The 19394-nt window shown below is 41.1% G+C and overlaps 1 protein-coding gene across 1 annotated transcript; it reads right to left on the bottom strand.

The window, feature by feature from the left end:
- Window positions 1-7973: 7973 nt before the first annotated feature.
- Window positions 7974-16978, bottom strand: CDX4 (caudal type homeobox 4). Its single transcript, XM_061408639.1, has 3 exons — window positions 16480-16978; window positions 9424-9569; window positions 7974-8180 (listed from the first exon to the last, which is right to left on the bottom strand). The coding sequence occupies exons 1-3, from the start codon at window positions 16976-16978 to the stop codon at window positions 7974-7976; spliced, it is 852 nt and encodes a 283-aa protein (XP_061264623.1).
- Between the last annotated feature and the right edge of the window lie 2416 nt (window positions 16979-19394).

Here is a 19394-nt window from a genome sequence, read left to right on the forward strand (position 1 = left end):
GTGGGGTATCTTTTTTCTGGTGGGTTCCAGCATCCTCCTGTGGATTGTTGCTCAGCTGATAGTTGCACTTTTGGTGCTGTTACAGGGGGAGGTGAGCACCACCATCTGGAACCGGAAGCTAATGCTTCCTTTACTGTTATGTTTGGATTCCTTTCTTGCTAATTTTGGTGTTTCTAATGCAGGTTTTTTATTTTTGGCTATCATGGAGTTCATATAGTTGACCTGTAAATATATTTACTCCCTCGTGGCTCAGACGGTAAAGCGTCTGCCCGCAATGCGGGAGACCTGGGTTCAATCCCTGGGTCAGGAAGATCTCCTGGAGAAGGACATGGCAACCCACTCCAGTACTCTTGCCTGGAGAATCCCATGGATGGAGGAGCCTGGTGGACTACAGTCCACAGGGTCGCAAAGAGTTGGACACGGCTGAGCTACTTCACTTTCACTTTCATTTAAGTTCTGCTGCTGCTGCTACTGCTAAGTCACTTTAGTTGTGTCCGACTCTGTGCGACCCCATAGACGGCAGCCCACCAGGCTCCTCTGTCCCTGGGATTCTCCAGGCAAGAACACTGGAGTGGGTTGCCATTGCCTTCTCCAATGCATGAAAGTGAAAAGTGAAAGTGAAGTCGCTCAGTCGGGCCCGACTCTTAGCGACCCCATGGACTGGAGCCTACCAGGCTCCTCCGTCCATGGGAATTTCCAGGCAAGAGTACTGGAGCGGGGTACCATTACCTTCTCCGCATTTAAGTTCAAATGCATTCTGAAAAAATCTACATCTTTTACTGCCTTCCTTCGTGTTTTGTGCTTTTGTTGTCATATTTTAAAAATCCATATCTGTTCCTTAACTATTTATTGTAGTTACATTTGATTTTATAATTTTTATATTTTAGCCATTGTCCTGGTTTATTTAGGTAATCGATCCACTATATTTACTGCATATTTGCTTTTATCTGTTGAATTTTTCCTTTCTTGTAACTCCTTATTTCTTGTTGTAGCTTTCTTTTTTTCATTTAAAAAAGACGCTTTAACATTTCTTGTAAGGTTGGTTTAGTATTGATGTGTGCTTTTAATTTTTGCTTGTCTGAGAAGCTCTTTATCTCTTTAAATTCTGAATGATAACTCTGCTAGATAGAGTATTCTAGTTCATAGGTTTTCCTCTTTCAGCACTTTAAATATATCACGGCACTCCCTTCTTGCCTGCAAACCTCCTGCAGAAAAATCAACTAATAGTTTTATGAAGGTTCCCTTTTATATGATGCCTTAAAAATTTTTTTTGCCATTTTAATTTGGACATATATTGTATGGGTCTGTTTGGGTTCATTTTGTTTGGGACTTTCTATGTTTCTTATAACCGGATTTCTGTTTTTTTCTTCAGGAATTTTTCAGTCAAAATTTCGTAAAATGCATTTTCTGCCCCTCTTGCTCTCTTTTCTCCTTCTGGTACCCTTATAATATGAATGCTAGTATGCTGTACTAGTGATCCTTTAAATTATCCTCATTCTTTTAATTGCTTTTCTTTTTTGCTATTCTGATTGGGTGATTTCCACTTTTACATCTTTTGGGTAATTTATGTTTCTTCTGTATCACCTAATCTGCTATTAATACCTTCTAGTATATTTTTCTTTTCAGTTGTATTTTTCTGCATTCATTGATTGGTTCTTTTGTATTTTCTAGTTCTTTGTTAAAGTTCTGTTTCTGTTCATCTATTTTTTTCCTCAGTTCATTTAACATTTTTATTACTACTTCTTGGAATTCCTTTTCAGGTAAATTAGTTTCCTCTGTTACATTAGGGTTTTTTCCTGAGACTTTATCTTATTCTTTCATTTGAAACCTATTTCTCTGTTTTCTCATTTTGTTTAACTTTCTGTGTCTCTATGAAATTAGGGGAAATAGTTACTTATTCTGATCTTGAAGCCATGTCCTTGTGTGAAGGCATCACTGTGCAGTCTGCATATGCCTAGTGGTTTGTTGGGAGTGCTGGATTTGAAGTGTTCATGAGTTACATATTCTTTCTGGGTACACTGGGCTGGAGATAGGGCTGGAATCAGAGGTGCTAGAGACAGAGCCAAGTGTGAATTGGGGATTCTCCTAAGCACAATAGTAGTTGTTGCCCTATTGGAATTGTGGCTGGGGCCTGAGGGCTTGGGGCTGCACTTCTGAGCTGGTTTCATTTTTTCCCTGGTGTTTGTGTCATTGTGAGAGGCAGAGTTGGGGCCAGAGGAGTTGGAGCCACACTACTGAGCAGGCTCTGCTCCTTCCCTGGTGTACATACACACTGGCAAAGGCAATCTACCCCTTGGCTAAGGGTAAGACTGTGGCCCAATCTGTCTCTGTACCTTCCCCAATGAGAACATGTACATTGGCAATAGTAGCCTCCATCTTAGTAGGGAGCAGTTCTAAAGCAGGAAGAGCTGGAGTGGTAGCCTGGTACAGGCTGTGGGGCATGCTGAGGCAGTCTTGGCAGGTTGGCCAGAGCACAGTTCATTTTTTCAATCTGCAACATCCATTCTGCGACTGGGAGCCAACAAGTCTGTGTGTGAGCTCTTCAAGAGTGGAGGCTTGGTTTCTTACATCTCTCCGTTATGCTCCACTGATTTTCGAATCATATAAGGGAGCTTGATTTCTGAATGTTGGACCTTATGGCTGGGGTGCCTAATATGTGGCTTAAACCCCTTGCTCCCCAAGGAGGATCCCTGAGCCTCCTGGGTCATCCACTAGGGATGTAGGTCCTGACTTGATCACTTTCCTGCCTTCCTACCAAACTGTGTGTGGACCTTTCTTTACAGCCTTGATTGTAGGAGAGCCATTCTTCTAATCTTTAGGTCATTCTCAGTGAGAGTTGCTCCTTATGTAGTTGTAGTTTTGATGTATTTGTGGGGGGAGGTGAGCTCAGGGTCTTTCTAGTCTGCCATATTGATCCCACCTCTGACAAATGCTTCTCTTTCTATTAGATGTGAATAACTACTTTTACTTCCAACTCACAATACTGGTTCTGAAAGAACACAGAGGGGACTTCTTTGCTTTGCATTGACATTCATACTTCAAGACTCAATGCCAACATATCTTGGTTTCTCCCTACCCTCCAAACCCACCATCATTTTATGAAAGAATCATCAATGATGAATTATTGGTGTCCTTCCTCAACAGCAGACTCAGACATGAGTATACAAGGAAGTGATCCTACCTGGGGTCTGAATCTAAGTTATCTAAGGTGACTATCTCCATAGACTAACTCCTCTAGTGAGTTCCTTCCTGCTGTATTATTATTACAGTTAGAAACACATTGTTTTATTTGCTTGCCCCTTTCTTAAGGTATAGCTGACATACAATAAATTGCATACACTTGAAGTATAAAAGTTGTTTTTTGATATATGTATAAACTCACGAAACCATCACCAGAATTAAGATAATAAACATGTCTGCTGCTGCTGCTGCTGCTGCTGCTGCTGCTGCTAAGTCACTTCAGTTTTGTCCAACTCTGTGCGACCCCACAGACGGCAGGCCACCAGGCTCCCCTGTCCCTGGGATTCTCCAGGCAAGAACACTGGAGTGGGTTGCCATTTCCTTCTCCAATGCATGAAAGTGAAAAGTGAAAGTGAAGTCTCTCAGTTGTGTCCGACTCTCCACTACCCCATGGACTATAGCCTACCAGGCTCCTCAGTCCATGGGATTTTCTAGGCAAGAGTACTGGAGTGGGGTGCCATCGCCTTCTCTGAATAAACATGTCTACTACCTCCCCAAGTGTTCCTCATATCCTGTTATAATATATCCCTTCCTCCTACCACCCAACTCCCTTGCTAGCTCCTCCTGCCCTTCTTGTCTTTGTTTGATAATGTTGAAATGTTCCAACTGAGGAAAACAGCTAGATTCTCTGGATCTGAAGCAAGAGTAGAAAACATCCCTTGCGTCTTGCTTCCTTTCTCCTTTGAAAAGAAGTCAGGCCCTCCCAAAGACTTATCTTTGTAGCTGTACACGAACAACTCTAAGACTAGATCAAAGGCCTTCCTTAAGTAAGAGTGCTGCACTCAATATGCCAGCAAATTTGGAAAACTCAGCAGTGGCCAACAGGACTGGAAAAGGTCCGTTTTCATTGCAATCCCAAAGAAAGGCAATGCCAAAGAATGCTCAAACTACTGCACAATTGCACTCATCTCACATGCTAGTTGGAGAGGGCAATGGCAACCTACTCCAGTACTCTTGCCTGGAAAATCCCATGGACGGAGGAGCCTGGTAGGCTGCAGTCCATGGGGGTCGCTAAGAGTCAGACATGACTGAGCGACTTCACTTTTACTTTTCACTCTCATGTATTGGAGAAGGAAATGGCAACCCACTCCAGTGTTCTTGCCTGGAGAATCCCAGGGATGGGGGAGCCTGGTGGCCTGCCATCTCTAGGGTCGCACAGAGTCGGACACGACTGAAACAACTTAGCAGGAGCAGTAGCACATGCTAGTAAAATAATGCTCAAAATTCTCCAAGCCAGGTTTCAGCAATACGTGAACCGTGAACTTCCAGATGTTCAAGCTGGTTTTAGAAAAGGCAGAGGAACCAGAGATCAAATTGCCAACATCCATTGGATCATGGAAAAAGCAAGAGAGTTCCAGAAACACATCTATTTCTGCTTTATTGACTATGCCAAAGTCTTTGACTGTGTGGATCACAATAAATTGGAAAATTCTGAAAGAGATGGGAATACCAGACCACCTGACCTGCCTCTTGAGAAATTTGTATGCAGGTCAGGAAGCAACAGTTAGAACTGGAACAACAGACTAGTTCCAAATAGGAAAAGGAGTATGTCAAGGCTGTATATTGTCACTCTGCTTATTTAACTTATATGCAGAGTACATCATGAGAAATGCTGGGCTGGAAGAAGCACAAGCTGGAGTCAAGATTGCCAGGAGAAATATCAATAACCTCAGATATGCAGATGATATCACCCTTATGGCAGAAAGTCAAGAGGAAATAAAAAGCCTCTTGATGAAAGTGAAAGTGGAGAGTGAAAAAGTTGGCTTAAAGCTCAACATTCAGAAAATGAAGATCATGGCATCTGGTCCCATCACTTCATGGGAAATAGATGGGGAAACAGTGTTAGACTTTATTTTGGGGGGCTCCAAAATCACTGCAGATGGTGACTGCAGCCATGAAATTAAAAGACACTTACTCCTTGGAAGAAAAGTTATGACCAACCTAGACAGCATATTGAAAAGCAGAGACATTACGTTGCCAACAAAGGTCCGTCTAGTCAAGGCTATGGTTTTTCCAGTGGTCATGTATGGATGTGAGAGTTGGACTGTGAAGAAAGCTGAGCACCGAAGAATTGATGCTTTTGAACTGTGGTGTTGGAGAAGACTCTTGAGAGTCCCTTGGACTGCAAGGAGATCCAACCAGTCCATTCTAAAGGAGATCAGCCCTGGGTGTTCATTGGAAGGACTGATGCTAAAGCTGAAACTCCAGTACTTTGGCCACCTCATGTGAAGAGTTGATTCATTGGAAAAGACTCTGATGCTGGGAGAGATTGGGGGCAGGAGGAGAAGGGGACGACAGAGGATGAAATGGCTGGATGGCATCACTGACTCGATGAATATGAGTCTGAGTGAACTCCGGGAGCTGGTGATGGACAGGGAGGCCTGGTGTGGTGCGATTCATGGGGTCGCAAAGAGTAGGACATGACTGAGCGACTGAACTGAACTGAACGGAAGTAAGGAACTAGGAGGTTGAAACACTTCTATAAATTGTAAGTAGGACACTAAAGTTGCAAATTACTTGAAGATCAACTAAAGATCTGAGGTGAAAGCATGTTTCTTAAGGAGACTTCTATTGCAAAACAGCATACATTTGAAATGCAATGAAAAGAAGAAAATCTGCATAAGCCCGCTACCCTAGCTGAACACTGTCAGTCATTTGGCATGTTTTCATTTCTGAATCTCAGCCCCCAACACCAGAAAAAATTCTTTATTGAAACCTACCTTTAACGCAACTTTTGCATTTTTGTGTTTAATTTTTTGTCTATATACCTCCAGCACATACCACCATTGTTGCTGTTCAGTTGCCAAATTGTGTCTGACTCTTTGTGACCCCATGGAGTGCAACATGACAGGTTTTCCCATCCCTCACTATCTCTTGGAGTTTGCCCAAGTTCATGTCCATTGAATTGGTGATGCTATCCAACCATCTCATCCTCTGTCGCCTCCTTCTCCACACCACTATAATATGACCATAAAAGAAGGGGGTATGTATTTTTCTCAGGTTTCAGAGAAAGAATCAACTTGTCTTCTTAGAGGAAGTGGCTGCAGTGTACTACTAAGAAAAAAAGCTTTATATTGTGACTTTGCTAACAGGTTCTATAAAATTAGAATCTATAAAAATAGAGAAATGTTTCTTCCTTGTGGAACAAAAAGTTTACAGCAGGAAAGAACAATCCTCGGGGAAATCCAACTGCTATTGCCAAAGGTATACCTTTGTTGGGGGATATTATGGGTGAGGAAGCTAACTTCTGAGTGTAAATAGACAAATACACTCAGAAGTTAGCTTCTTCACCTTTGTGATTCCCACCTTCCCTTTATTAGATTGGAAGGACTTATTTTAATGCTGATTTTCTGTGATCAGCAATTTAGATGACCTTTTGTCTGGCCCATATTTATTGGAGGCAATGAAGCAGCACCCTCTTTCTGAGATTTTCATAACGATGGGGAGGATAAACTTCTCACTCCTAACCCAAAGATGGTTTTTGAAAAGGAAAGTTGTGCTCTGATTTTCTACTTTAATCACATTTTCTTTTAAACCATCTCAATTTAAAATGATTCAGAGTTCAGCTTCTGACCACTTGGATATGCAAGCAATAAACTGGACCAACAAACTCCAGACAACTCTGCTCACTATAGCCTAAGTCGTGTGTTTGTAACCTGTAAACTGCAGCTTCTTGGACCACATTGCATTGACATGATTGGTAGGTAAATTGGAACAGACTGGAGATGATGGCAATGAGAGAAACTATAGAACATATACTATCCTTGTACTCATGTTCAATCTCACTATCGTTTCACATTCTAACAGTAAATGGAATAGAGAGGCAGAATAGGGGAAGAGTTTACTTTGAGTAAACTTTGAGAAGGAAATGGCAACCCACTCCAGTACTCTTGCCTGGAAAGTAACATGGACAGAGAAGCCTGGTAGTTTACAGTCCATTGGATCACAAAGAGTCGTACACGGACATGACTGAGCGATTTCACTTCACTTTCACTTTACTTTGAGTGTTGGAGACCTGCCTTTTCTAATGACTCAACCAAGTTGACTGTGTTATTCTAGTCTGATTTCACTGTTTTGGCAGGATTTGAAATTGACACTGCAGGTTGGAAGTTCTGAGATAACTGATGCTAGACAAGTATGAGCAAGGGACAAAACCTTTTAATATTTATTATTTTTTATAACGAGTGACAGTAGATTCAGAATCACCTCCTGATGTTTTAATAAACCTTTGTCTTGTTATGAAAATTCTGTTAGCTTTTGAATCAAACACTTGAAAAGGTAGCTAGAGATAGATACCTTTCTGCTCACCTTCTCCCCACCCCAAAAAGAATATCGGAGGACACACTCAGCATCAAATGATGAACACAAGTATACATATACAAATGTGCATCCTGGCAGAACTGGTTTTTATGGTCTATTACAAGCAAATTTCTGAAATTGTGAATAGAGTTGCAAGGGCTTGTGACTGTAGATTTCAATTATACAGCTTACCACCAAGTTCCCTGAGTGACTGACATAGCATTGCACACAGGAGTTTTCTAGGTATAGTTCCTAACAGTAAGTGATTCTTGAATTATCTTCAATCCATGGTGCATCCACTCATTCTGAATACTGTCTTAAAAGGAATTATTACCTAATGTTGCAACTCCCCTGCTGATATCTTAAGAGACCAAAAAGACAATGCTAAAGGAAGGGCATTTTCCATTTCTCTTTGCCTTTCTTTCATTCAGATTTCATTCAGAGACTATGACCTGCTGAATCTCGATAGGCTGAAATCCACGGACAGCAGATGGGGTGGTGAAAAAAATATTAGGTAGTTCCCCAGGGCTGATGGAGCCAGAGTCACTTTGCACTGAGCCTCCACTGTTCTCAAACTGGGATATTTTCTTTTTGATCATCTTTCTCTCCTTGGCTCTGCGATTTTGAAACCAGATTTTCACCTGAAACAAAAAATGCTTTGGATTTAATGGGACAACATACTGAATGCATTTTTCAAAGTCATTGCTGATATTGTTCTGGGGCTTTAGTATTAATATTTACAAACTCTTTCACATGCATCACTTGAGCCTCACAATGACCTTGTGAAGTATGCCCTTTTGACAACAGGTTTTTAAAAAAGCTGAGACTCAGAAAGGGAAAATATCTTTCATGAGATGAAATTGAAATCAAGCCCAGGGCCTCAGACTCTGAATGCAGTAGTCTTTACATTATACCTCACTCACCATCTTTGTTGCACAGGTAAAAATAAATAATGATAGTATGGCAGATTCTGAGGCATGGTGATGAAAAGGGAGGGATTTAAATAGCAACGGTGATTATGATCTGTCATTAAAAGACTAAGGTTAGGGACTTCCCTGGCAGTCCAGAGGTTAAGACTCTGCACTTCCAATGCACGGGGCACAGGTTTGACCCTTGGTCTGAGAACTAAGATCCTACATGCCATGTAAAATTTTTTTTTAAAAGTAAGTTTAATGACGCAGAACTGGGTGAACAAGGGTTATGAAGTACTGTATCTCTTGCTGTGTGCCTTTATAAATGGTTGAAATGTAGATTACTTGGGATAAGGCATTAATGGACTTTACAGTTCTAGAATTATATGATATCCAGGATTACTCCTAGACCTTTGTGGAAAAAAAAAAAGAACATCAAATAGTTATGTCATGTCAAAAGCTGGGTGAGTGGAAACTACTGATTCTTGCCAAGATTTAATTTTCACTGAGTATCCACAGTAAGCTAAATCTGAGGCAGGAATCATAGGATTACATAGACCACAGAAAATTAAATCTCCTAGCCTGAATAATAGAAAAACTTGATTCAGGTATAAGCATTGGTGTTCATTTACTGTTACAGTTTGACTGATATAAGCCAGATAATTGCCATGATTGACAGATTTCAACTTCACACATAGTTATAACTACTTGGGAAATCATATCAAGGTTTTGACTTGGCTGACCAATTGTATGGGGATTTTAATCCTTCTCCATCCACTATGTCCCCATCCTTGTTTCCACACCTATATAGTGCCCACCACACTAGGAGGTTCAATAGGAAAAATATGGGCTTTAGGAAAGCTTTGAGAATGGCTTAGTCTTCTTTTGCTTCCCTCCTGCTTACAGATGTCCTTAAAATCTTAGCCTATTTGAAATGCTTATATGAAAAATGTTAAATGCACTTCCGGTGTACCTGTCTCTCAGAAAGGCCCAAGTTGACTGCAAGCTCTGATTTTCTCCGAATGGTGATATATCTATTGCAGTGGAATTCTTTCTCCAGCTCCAACCTTTGATGATCTGTGTAAACTACGCGGTACTTTTCTTTTGTCCTGGTTTTCCCTGTTAGGGGAGAAAGGAGTGTATTTAATCATATTTTTTTTCTTTGGAGGTTATTTTGGTTGGAGGAATCAGAGCCACTGTTCCTACCCTTAGCTATTACTTTCAAATATAAAACAAGTACATTTTTTGAACCAAATATGTCATAAGTCCATTTCTTCATTAAGTACTTTGTCATCCGTGGCTATTTGACACACACACACACACACACACACATTCAACACACCCATCACAGCACCATTGACATACTGTTACACCAAAGCATTTTAAAGCAAACACTAGCCATGATTTTCATTCCCTTCCCACTCACATATGAGAGCAGGATTGGCAATAGTAGCACCATCCATTATACGTGCACTTCCATTTTTATTGTATAGAGTTCTTTCATGTTGTTTCCTATTGAACCTCTTTCTCACCTACCCTTTCAGCTTATGCAGAATGTGTCTTATTCCCATTGTACAGATAAGGAAACCGAGGCTCAGAGGTAAGTGGCTTTGTGGTAGTGGGCTTAGGAATGGGGACCCAAACACATACCTCTGACTGACTCCAAGTCCAGTGTGCCAAATGTTATTCCTAGTTTAAATATGCTGGGCAGCATAAGAATGGCCCAAGTGCAGCAAACTGTTTCATGATACTGACATTCTTATTACATGCACATTCTAGAGAGAATTTCATTTGGATAGTACTTAAAAGAGAAAACATCTCTCGTCACTTGGATTCTGTTCTACAATAGCTCTATGGGCTTCCCTGGTGGCTCAGACGGTAGGTAAAGCGTCTGCCTGCAATGCGGGAGACCTGGGTTCAATCCCTGGGTCAGGAAGATCCCCTGGAGAGGACATGGCAACCCACTCCAGTACTCTTGCCTGGAGAATCCCATGGATGGAGGAGCCTGGAGGACTACAGTCCACAGGGTTGCAAAGAGTCAGACACTGCTGAGCTACTTCACTTTCACTTTCTTTTCACCTATTAGAAAAAATAGTTTAGTTTTTTTGTTGTTGATGTTGTTTAGTCACTCAGTTGTGTCTAACTCTTGCAACCCCATGGACTCTAGCCCTCCAGGCTCCTTTGTCCATGGGATTTCCCAGGCAAGAATACTGTAGTGGGTTGCCATTTCCTTCTCCAGGGATTTTTGGGGGAGTTTTAAACAAATTTTTATTCCCTAATGGAAAATGAGAGGGGGAAGTAGGGGGTGTTGACTTTACCAGAATAAAATGGGTATTCTAGTATTCTTTGAAAGGATATCCAAACATTTGCTTTGTGTTACAATGTTTAACTAATTTCTCATGCCTTCCTTCAAATAGGGTTTTATTCCTCCTTTTAAATTTTCCAAAGGTGATTAGGAAGTTTCTTTTTCTTTTCAATTTTTCTAACCCCCTCCAGGATCTTCCTCCTTTTCTCTATAGCTTTTGGCAAACTCCTTCTGATCTTCCCTGGTTGTTTTTGATGTGAAGTTTTGGGGAGCGATCTGTAAGACAAAGGTTTCTTTAAAGTGTTTCCCTAAACTCCATTGAGGTGTTAAGATGCAGCACAAGCTTAACAAAGGAGCTACATAGCATCAGATCCCATCTTGAACCCTCTTTACATTCAGGAACACCAGCCAATTGGTTTGGAATTTACAAGCCCTAAACAAATGTCAGACACCCTTTCATCTCCAGGAAAGAAAAAAAAGGGGGGGAACGTGAATGTAGAAACAAATTCTAGATGAGAGATATGTTTTAGGATTAACTCATGGACTAGGGAGCTAAACAAAACTTTCCTTCTTGAAAATGGAAAATGATGAGCTCCAGTCAGTTTATCTATCTCAAAGGCTCAAACTATGAGCTGGTTTTCTCTTTGTTTGCTTGTTTTTCATGGGATTTTTTATATCAATTTTTTAAATTGAAGTATAGTTGATTCACAATATTGTGTTAGGTTCATTTGTAACAACCTGGAAAGATCAAGAGAATATTATGCTCAGTGAAATGTCAGACAGAGAAAGACAAATACTATATGGTATCACTTATATGTGGAATCTAAAATATAATACAAATGAATGTATATGCAAAACAGAAACAGACTCACACGTACGGAAAACAAACTTCAGCTGCTTTTCTGAATCTAGGAAACCAAAGTTCTGGCATTTGGTATGTTACAAAGGCAGAATGTATTTTTGAGGCCACAATGAAAACATTGAGGTTTAATTTATTTCTAGAGCCTCAAATCTTAGAATCAAAATATATCTTTGAAGAGATGTTTCCTAAAACCATTCCTAATACCAAAATGACTGAGTGTTTAAATTCTAACTTGAGGCAGAAGTTAAAATTTAATGTGTGTGTGTCTGTTTTCAACTCTTTGATAATCAGTAAATATAACCAGACTTCAAGAATTCTGGAAGGTTGCAATTCTTCCCCACCCCCATTGGTCATAAATTCCCCTCTTGCAGTTTCTTCTGAGGACAATAAAGTCAATACCAGGCCTCTTTATTTGCCATGAAAATCCTCACCCTTTCCGGCAATATAACCCCTAAAGAAAGGAGGGATGAGGAAGAGCCAGGCTGCATATCAAAGCCATGCAAAGTGTTAAAAAAAGAGTCTGTTGCCCCAATCTTATGGATAAGACCTCAGACCTCAAGAACACTAGATTACTTGGAAATACTGACTGCACGTTTAACGAAGAGAAATGAATTCTCATTTCCTGGTGCTCCTCTTGTGTCCCTCCTCCCAAGCTATTTTCTTTCCATTTACTCCATTGTCTCTTCCCTTAAATGATGAAATCTGATTGACTGCGTTTTGGACATTTTCTAGTGGAGCATAGAACCATATTTCCATACTAAAACACTAACAAAGTGCTAAAAGCAGTAGCTTTTATTGTTCAAGCCATTCTCTTCTCCCAGAGACTATGACAGTGCCGAGGGTGTGGGATCCCCTTCTCCAGCACTATTGCAAGTTAATCTAGGAAAGTAACAAACTTTAAGTTGTATTACAGGGCTGCTTCAAAGCTCTGCAGTAGGATATCATTACTTGCCCTGACCAAACACTTTGACAAACCTCTGTAGTTCCCATAAGGAGACAGGATCCCTACAGAGTTTGCAAACAAATGTCATTATATATGATGACTTATCATCACCTAAATGTGCTCATTTGAGAGACTGGCTGTGACAGTGCTGTTAGGCAGAAAAGCACTCTCCAAACCTAAGGATTATGATGATGGTGACAGCGAGGGTAAAGATGATTAACATCAATCCCTTTCAATAGGGAACAGAGTGTAATTAACACCATCATAATGAGTTTCCATGCGATGGTAATCTTTTGCTGCTTTTAGTTAAAAATTGCATCCAAATTCACTTATAAAAACTGTCCAATTAAAATGATCAAAACGCATATATATGGAATTTAGAAAGATGGTAACAATAACCCGGTGTACGAGACAGCAAAAGAGACACTGATGTATAGAACAGTCTTATGGACTCTGTGGGAGAGGGAGAGGGTGGAAAGATTTGGGAGAATGACATTGAAACATGTAAAATATCATGTAAGAAACGAGTTGCCAGTCCAGGTTCGATGCACGATACTGGATGCTTGGGGCTAGTGCACTGGGACGACCCAGAGGGATGGTATCGGGAGGGAGGAGGGAGGAGGGTTCAGGATGGGGAACACATGTATACCTGTGGCGGATTCATTTTGATATTTGGCAAAACTAATACAATTATGTAAAGTTTAAAAATAAAATAAAATTTAAAAAAATAAAAATAAAATGATCAAAACCAAGAAAGATAATGATATTAGGAATTACTAAGTAACTAATTTTCTGAAATGTCCTAACTGAAGAAAACCTTTTAACTTCCTTGGTTTTCTGTCTTTTGTCCAGTGGGTTAATCAGAATTATTCAAAGTCACTTCCTTCTCTCCTCTTCTTTCCCACCCCTAAAACCAAAGCCGCTTTCCAGCCCTGCTAGGGTTACCGCCTTTCCAATACTCATACAAGGCTATAACTCTGGGTAAAATAAAAACAAAATGAAAAAATTTCTAGAGTGGTGCTGTCAATGTTTAAAATATGAAAATACTGAACTTTTAAACTGACAATGCTTAAAATATTAAAATGATGAACTTTTCGTGAATATCTCTGTCAGGTTCCTTTTCACATAATTTTTAACACAAGGTGTGTTTTCAAACAGACTACTTAGGGAACAAAGTGGGGGAAAAAATATCTCACTTTTAAATCAAATCACTTAGTGGACAGTCATTTATTCTGTATGTCAGTCCCCTTTCTGTCATTCAAAAATCAAATGCCATGATAATCACTATGAAATGTTTTCCAATTGTCCCCTAATATGTGTATTTTTGTTTCTTTAACTTAAGGCTAGTTAAAACATTCTTAAATAATATAAAGAGCTTTAATTTGACTACCATAATCAAGGAGGGGTTACTTCCATTTTTGTAGATCATCTGTTTTGTTCTCAGCCGTAAGTCAAATGTCCTATAATACTACAGAGTGAAGTATAAAATTTAGGAGGATCTGACTTATTCACTTAACAGATATTTGTTTAACTCTCATTATGTACTAAGCATACAAATGGGTGCCTTTTGGTTTGGAGTGATACAGAGAGGTGATCATTTTAATTTTTTCTCAGGTTATCAGTTCATAACCTGAGATCTACAGAAGGGGTTTCAGTGGATCCATGAGTCTCCCAAAATTATTCAAATAAATGACATATGTGGGACTTCCCTGGCAGTCCAGTGGTTAAGACTCTGTGCTTCCACTGAAGAAAGCATGGGTTTGGTCCTTGGTCAGGGAACTAAGATCTTGTATGCTGCTTGGCAAGACCAAAAAAATAGATAAAAATTTTAAAAATCTGATGGAAAAAATGAAGTGTGTACATGTGCATTTGTGCCCTTGTGCATTTTTCTGGAAGAGGGTCCATACTTTTCATCATATTCTTAAATCATTGCTAAATATGTACTTAGGCTGCAAGAATATAACAAAGGGGTATTTTTATAAGACATTAAAATGAAATGGTGATTGAATTTAATAAAGCCTCATCTATAGGATAGGCTGCCACAAGTTAGTGAGGTTCTAAAATCATTCAATTTAGAATTTCTCATAGAAGTTGGAGAGAAAATCTTGTGAAGATGGTATTGTACAGCAAGGTTTGACGACTGAGCTAATGATGAAGACTCCATAGAGTAATTTAGAGTCCCGTTCTAAACTTTTCCTGGCATCAGAATTATACAAAAGAGAGATCTGACAAATACAAATGAAGACTATTAAGCAGAGAAACCCATCATATTTTCTCTTTTATACAGAAAATTCATGACTCAAGATAATTATTTTATCTTGTTCTTTGCTTCCCATTGTTTTGTCTTCCAAACAACATACTAGTGACTTTCCTCTTTTTAAGTATTTCAAAACATAATCCTAAACTGGAGCAGCCACTTTTCTGGCTTTTGTGTCTCTTGCTGATGGTTAGGTCTTAGTGAATAGGTGTTAATTACAACCCTAAGATTAGATATAATAACAGTCCTGACAGTGCCCCACCCTAAGCTTACTTTCTATTCTTTTTAGCCCACCAACTCAATCTTATTTCAAAAAGCAATATGCAGACTTACTTACAAACACTTTAGAGCTAAGTATTTAAGCTCTACTCTTAATTTGGGATTGCTACCCTAGTAATGTCCTAATTAATTGGAACTGCCTCCTCCAGGCTGAGTACTCTCAATGATAAAATTTGGTCCCTTCCCACCCTCTTGCTTTTGCTATTTTTAAGCAGAGAAAAAGTGCAGAACTGTGAGCAGAAGCATAATCACTATGGGCAAATGCTATTGGAATGTCATGTCTTCCCCAGAGGGATGAAAGTGTTAGGCTGAATTTTACTAATTTTCTCTAATGAAAGGGAGTGATGAGTTGGAATAATAAGAATGTGATAAAAGCACAACTATAGCTGAAAACAAACATCTCCCCACCTCCCTCCTCCAGCCCCTGTCCAAGATTAAAGCAGAGTATGCCCACACACACCCCACACCCCTGCGCACACCCTCCTCCCAGTAGCCGCCAACCAGTAGCTTGCTGGTAGGAGAGTGAGTTGGCATTAGGCTGAGATCTCTGGGCTTTCCTATGTGTCCTGACAAGCCTGTATTCAGTCCCTGCACCTCGAAATGCCTGCCTGTACTGTTTGGAGGGCTTTAATCCCTTTAACTGTATTGATGCTGGGGCTGATACTGGTACACACCCCGGGGATGTTAGGGTTGAGCAGCTTATTATGTCCCAGTGGTGTGCTGTAGCTTTCCATTGGTGGAAGGAAAGTTGTACAAAGGCATTGGGTTTGAATTCAGCTGGCTCCTGCCAGCTTGGGCAAAGAAAACTGGAGCTTCCTTGAGAGTTCAGGGTGAGGAGGCCATTTTGCCATCAGGGCCTTTGTGGCTAAACTGGACCACCTATTGCCAATCAAGCACTGAATCTAAATTGACCATCACCAGATTTGGGGGAGAAGCCGACCTGCTCAGATAGAGAAGGCTTTGAAATGGAACAGGCAAACAGCAGTGGCTGAGCATAGAGAAACGTAGTTGTCCTCTCCTCATTCACCCACTGACCTTCCCCGTGAATATATTTTCCTATCTGGCCAACTGTAGGGTTGGATCTTGATCTTTGTGGCTCAGTATGTCCATTGTCACCGCGGTTGCTCCTTTGGCTGATCAGAAAATGATGAAAAAGTCCTCTACTGTCAGCTTAGTTCCAAGCACTACACTCTGTTTTTGAGCAGAAGCACAAGCGAAGGAGGTCACTTGTGGTCTGGGGCCCTGGGCAGTAAGCCACATAGTGGTCTCCTTAGCTAAGCTGTCCGGAGAGAAGTCTGAGAAGTAGGAGGACCAGAAGGCCAACAGAAGTAAAGAAGAAGCAAAGGAAGGAAAAGGATCAGAGCATTGGTTTCGGTTACTCACCAGTCACCTGCACTGTCTTGCGCATCCATGCATAGGGGCTGTGACGGCTTCTGCTAGAACTCTCGTCTGCGATGCCGGCGTCGATGGGGAACAGTGATCCTCCGGCTGGTGTTGGCAGGCTGCTACCGCTGTTTCCACCCCCTGCGGGGCCCAGATTGCTATATTCCAGTGAGCTGAAAGCGGCGGGGCTCGAGCTCATGTCGTTAATGGGGACCGTACCCATAGTACTGGATGGCCCGGGGTACACGCTCCAGTCTTCACGAGGGGGACTATAGGGTGACCCCCAGGCTCCCAGCGGTGGCCCGTGAGGATCCATACCCGGCATATGTGGATATCCCATGTAGTGCGCATAAGAAGGGGCCGCTGCGAAGTTGGAGGCTGGCAGAGGACTCCCACCATCCCCAGTGGCACCAGCCCCGGCGGTGCCACCTCCTGCGGGGCTCCTGAGAGTGCTGGAGTACATGTCCGCTTCTTTTTCCAAAAGGCAGCTTCTGTACATAGTGGCTTGGATATGAGAAAGGAGCTCCCTAAGGCATCCTGAAGTCCCTATTAAGGTCCCAACCCGACTTTGAGAAGCAGTAGGGAACCAGAATTTTAGCTGTGCTGCACGCCCCTCCGACTACTCCATAGGCGTTTCCTACCCTGACGGTTTCCAGGTGACTGGTAGCCCTGTATAGACGGGCCCCCAATTGCTGAGCTGACGTCAAGGGGCTTTAGGCTTTTACATAGCATTTGCATTCAAATGAACGGCCATTTCACTTTCACAAGGACTTGTTCACTCTACACCCCCTCCAAGAGATCCTGTGCCTTTCAGTCTCATCTTTCTCGCTTTTGTCCACCTGATCCCATAGCACTAACTGCGCTTTTGGAAGCAGGAGCTCTTCCAGAGGTTCCTGACCAGTTCCCCGCAAAGTGAGATAGAGAGGTGTAGAATCAGAGCAAAATCCTGTTCTTTGGTCCTTTCCCTGTGGCTTCTTCCCTTTACGCTGATCTCCTGCACCTAGTCTGCATTCTTGGTATCTTCTCTGCCCACAGTCCCTGGCACAGGCACTCCACATGGCACTGGCCCATGATAGTACTAAAAGGGGCTCTCCCGTCTCTTCATTGCCCACCCCCCAATAGCAGGAGAGCTTTGTTTCTGAGCACAGAGATTCATTTCACAACTATATATTGTGTGCCTACTATGTGATAGGCTGCTGTAGACTCAGGGGATAGAGCAGTGAACAAGACAAACATTTCTGCTGTGCCTTCCTGAGGTTATATTCCTGTAGATGACAGGCTGGATTAACTGAATGTTTTACAAGTGTGTACAAATTAAAGAAAGATAAAGAGAGGATGTTATGAAAAAAGGAAGGAAAGAAGAAGACTCTTGTGGGTAGTGGGCTTTCTTATTTTCCTGTCAGTTCACTAGTCTTGCTTGGGTGTCTCTTTCTGCCAGTACTCACAAGGAGCCAAATTCCTGCAGACTCAAATCCAGGGCAGCTGAAGCTCCCAACTTGCTTTCACACTTGCAATTTCCTTTGTAAAGTTAAAATTGTTGAAAAAGACATGGAGTTGCCAGTAGATGCCAATGAACTCAAGATTTTACTTCAAGAAATCAGATCACCTCTTGAATGCAAAACCAGTTTATATTCCAGTATTCCTTCTCCCTCCACAACTGAAGTGACTTAGCATGCATGCACATTCCTTCTCCCTCACTCCTGCCCCCTCCCAAAGCCTACCACAACCTTTAATTCAAGATGTGTTCCTATTCAGAGAATATGCTTCTCCATAAAGTCCAACACAACCTGGCACCTTCATTAACTGATCCCTCTTTGGCTTCGGAAATATCACATTACTTCTGGGAGTTTCAGGGTTTCCCCTTGTGTAATAGGGATACTAACAGTGTCTGTATTTTGAAGGCAGGATTTCCTGAGGTGATATATGCAAACTGTTTAACAACACTTGGCACACAGCACAGGACCACTGTATTCATTAATTTACTCAACCAATATTTATTGAGTGCTAGGTGCTATTCTATGTATGGAGACATCGGTAGTGAACAAAGCACTTATTAAGCTTATATTCTTCTCAAGGGGAGATATACTAATAAGTAATTAAATTTTATGGTATGTCAGATAGTAATAATCAATATTGTAAAGAAAAAGAAAGCAGCAAAGAAAATAAGGAATGCTAGAGGATGTTTCAATTTAATATATGGTGGTCTGGGAAGACCTTACTTAGAAATAATATTTAAGTAAAACATAGAAGAAGTGATGGATTGAGCTATGAGGCAAGGATCCAGACAGAGGGAACAGCAAGTAAAAAGAAAAGCCTGTCTTTTATTGGAGAAATAGCAAGAAGGAAAGTGTGGCTAACAGGTAGATGAGGTCCAAACATTAATATGGTGGGTCATTTTTAATGTCTAAGCTTTTACTCTAAGTGAGATAGGGAGACATTGTAGGGTTTTGAACAGATAAGTGACATGACTTAAGTTTTGAAAAGATTGCTTTGGCCATTGGATTAAGAATAGACTGTAAGTGGGCAAAATAAAATCAGGCTGGTTAAGTAAAAGTCTATTGCAATAATCCAGGTGAATGGCACTGGGGATGGAGAGCAGTGGTTGAATTCTGGATATATTTTGAAGCCTGCATTGGAAAATGAGAAGGAACAAAAGTAATTGGTCAGCAAAGACCAATTAAAATGCGGCACTGGGGATAAGGGACTAAGGAGCAGGAAAATCACATACTTATAGGCACTTTGTGTACATTACCTCATTCAATCTTCACAACTTTACTTACTATCACTCCCATTTTAGAGACCAAAAAAACCAAGGCTCAGAGAGGTGGCATAACTTTTTAAATGAACTACTGGTATGTAGTAGAGCTAGGTTCCCAATCCAGGCAGCTCAGATTGCAAAGTTCATGTTCTTAAAT

Source organism: Bos javanicus, chromosome X (assembly GCF_032452875.1).
Source record: "Bos javanicus breed banteng chromosome X, ARS-OSU_banteng_1.0, whole genome shotgun sequence".
Classification (NCBI taxonomy): Eukaryota; Metazoa; Chordata; class Mammalia; order Artiodactyla; family Bovidae; genus Bos; species Bos javanicus.

Coding starts and splice junctions, on each gene's coding strand:
- CDX4 (XM_061408639.1), bottom strand. CDS start 16,978: ATGTACAGAAGCTGCCTTTTGGAAAAAGAAGCGGACATGTACTCCAGC. Junction 9,570..16,479: donor CAAGACAGTGCAGGTGACTG/GTGAGTAACCGA, acceptor CTCCCCTAACAG/GGAAAACCAGGACAAAAGAA. Junction 8,181..9,423: donor TGGGCCTTTCTGAGAGACAG/GTACACCGGAAG, acceptor TTTTTGTTTCAG/GTGAAAATCTGGTTTCAAAA.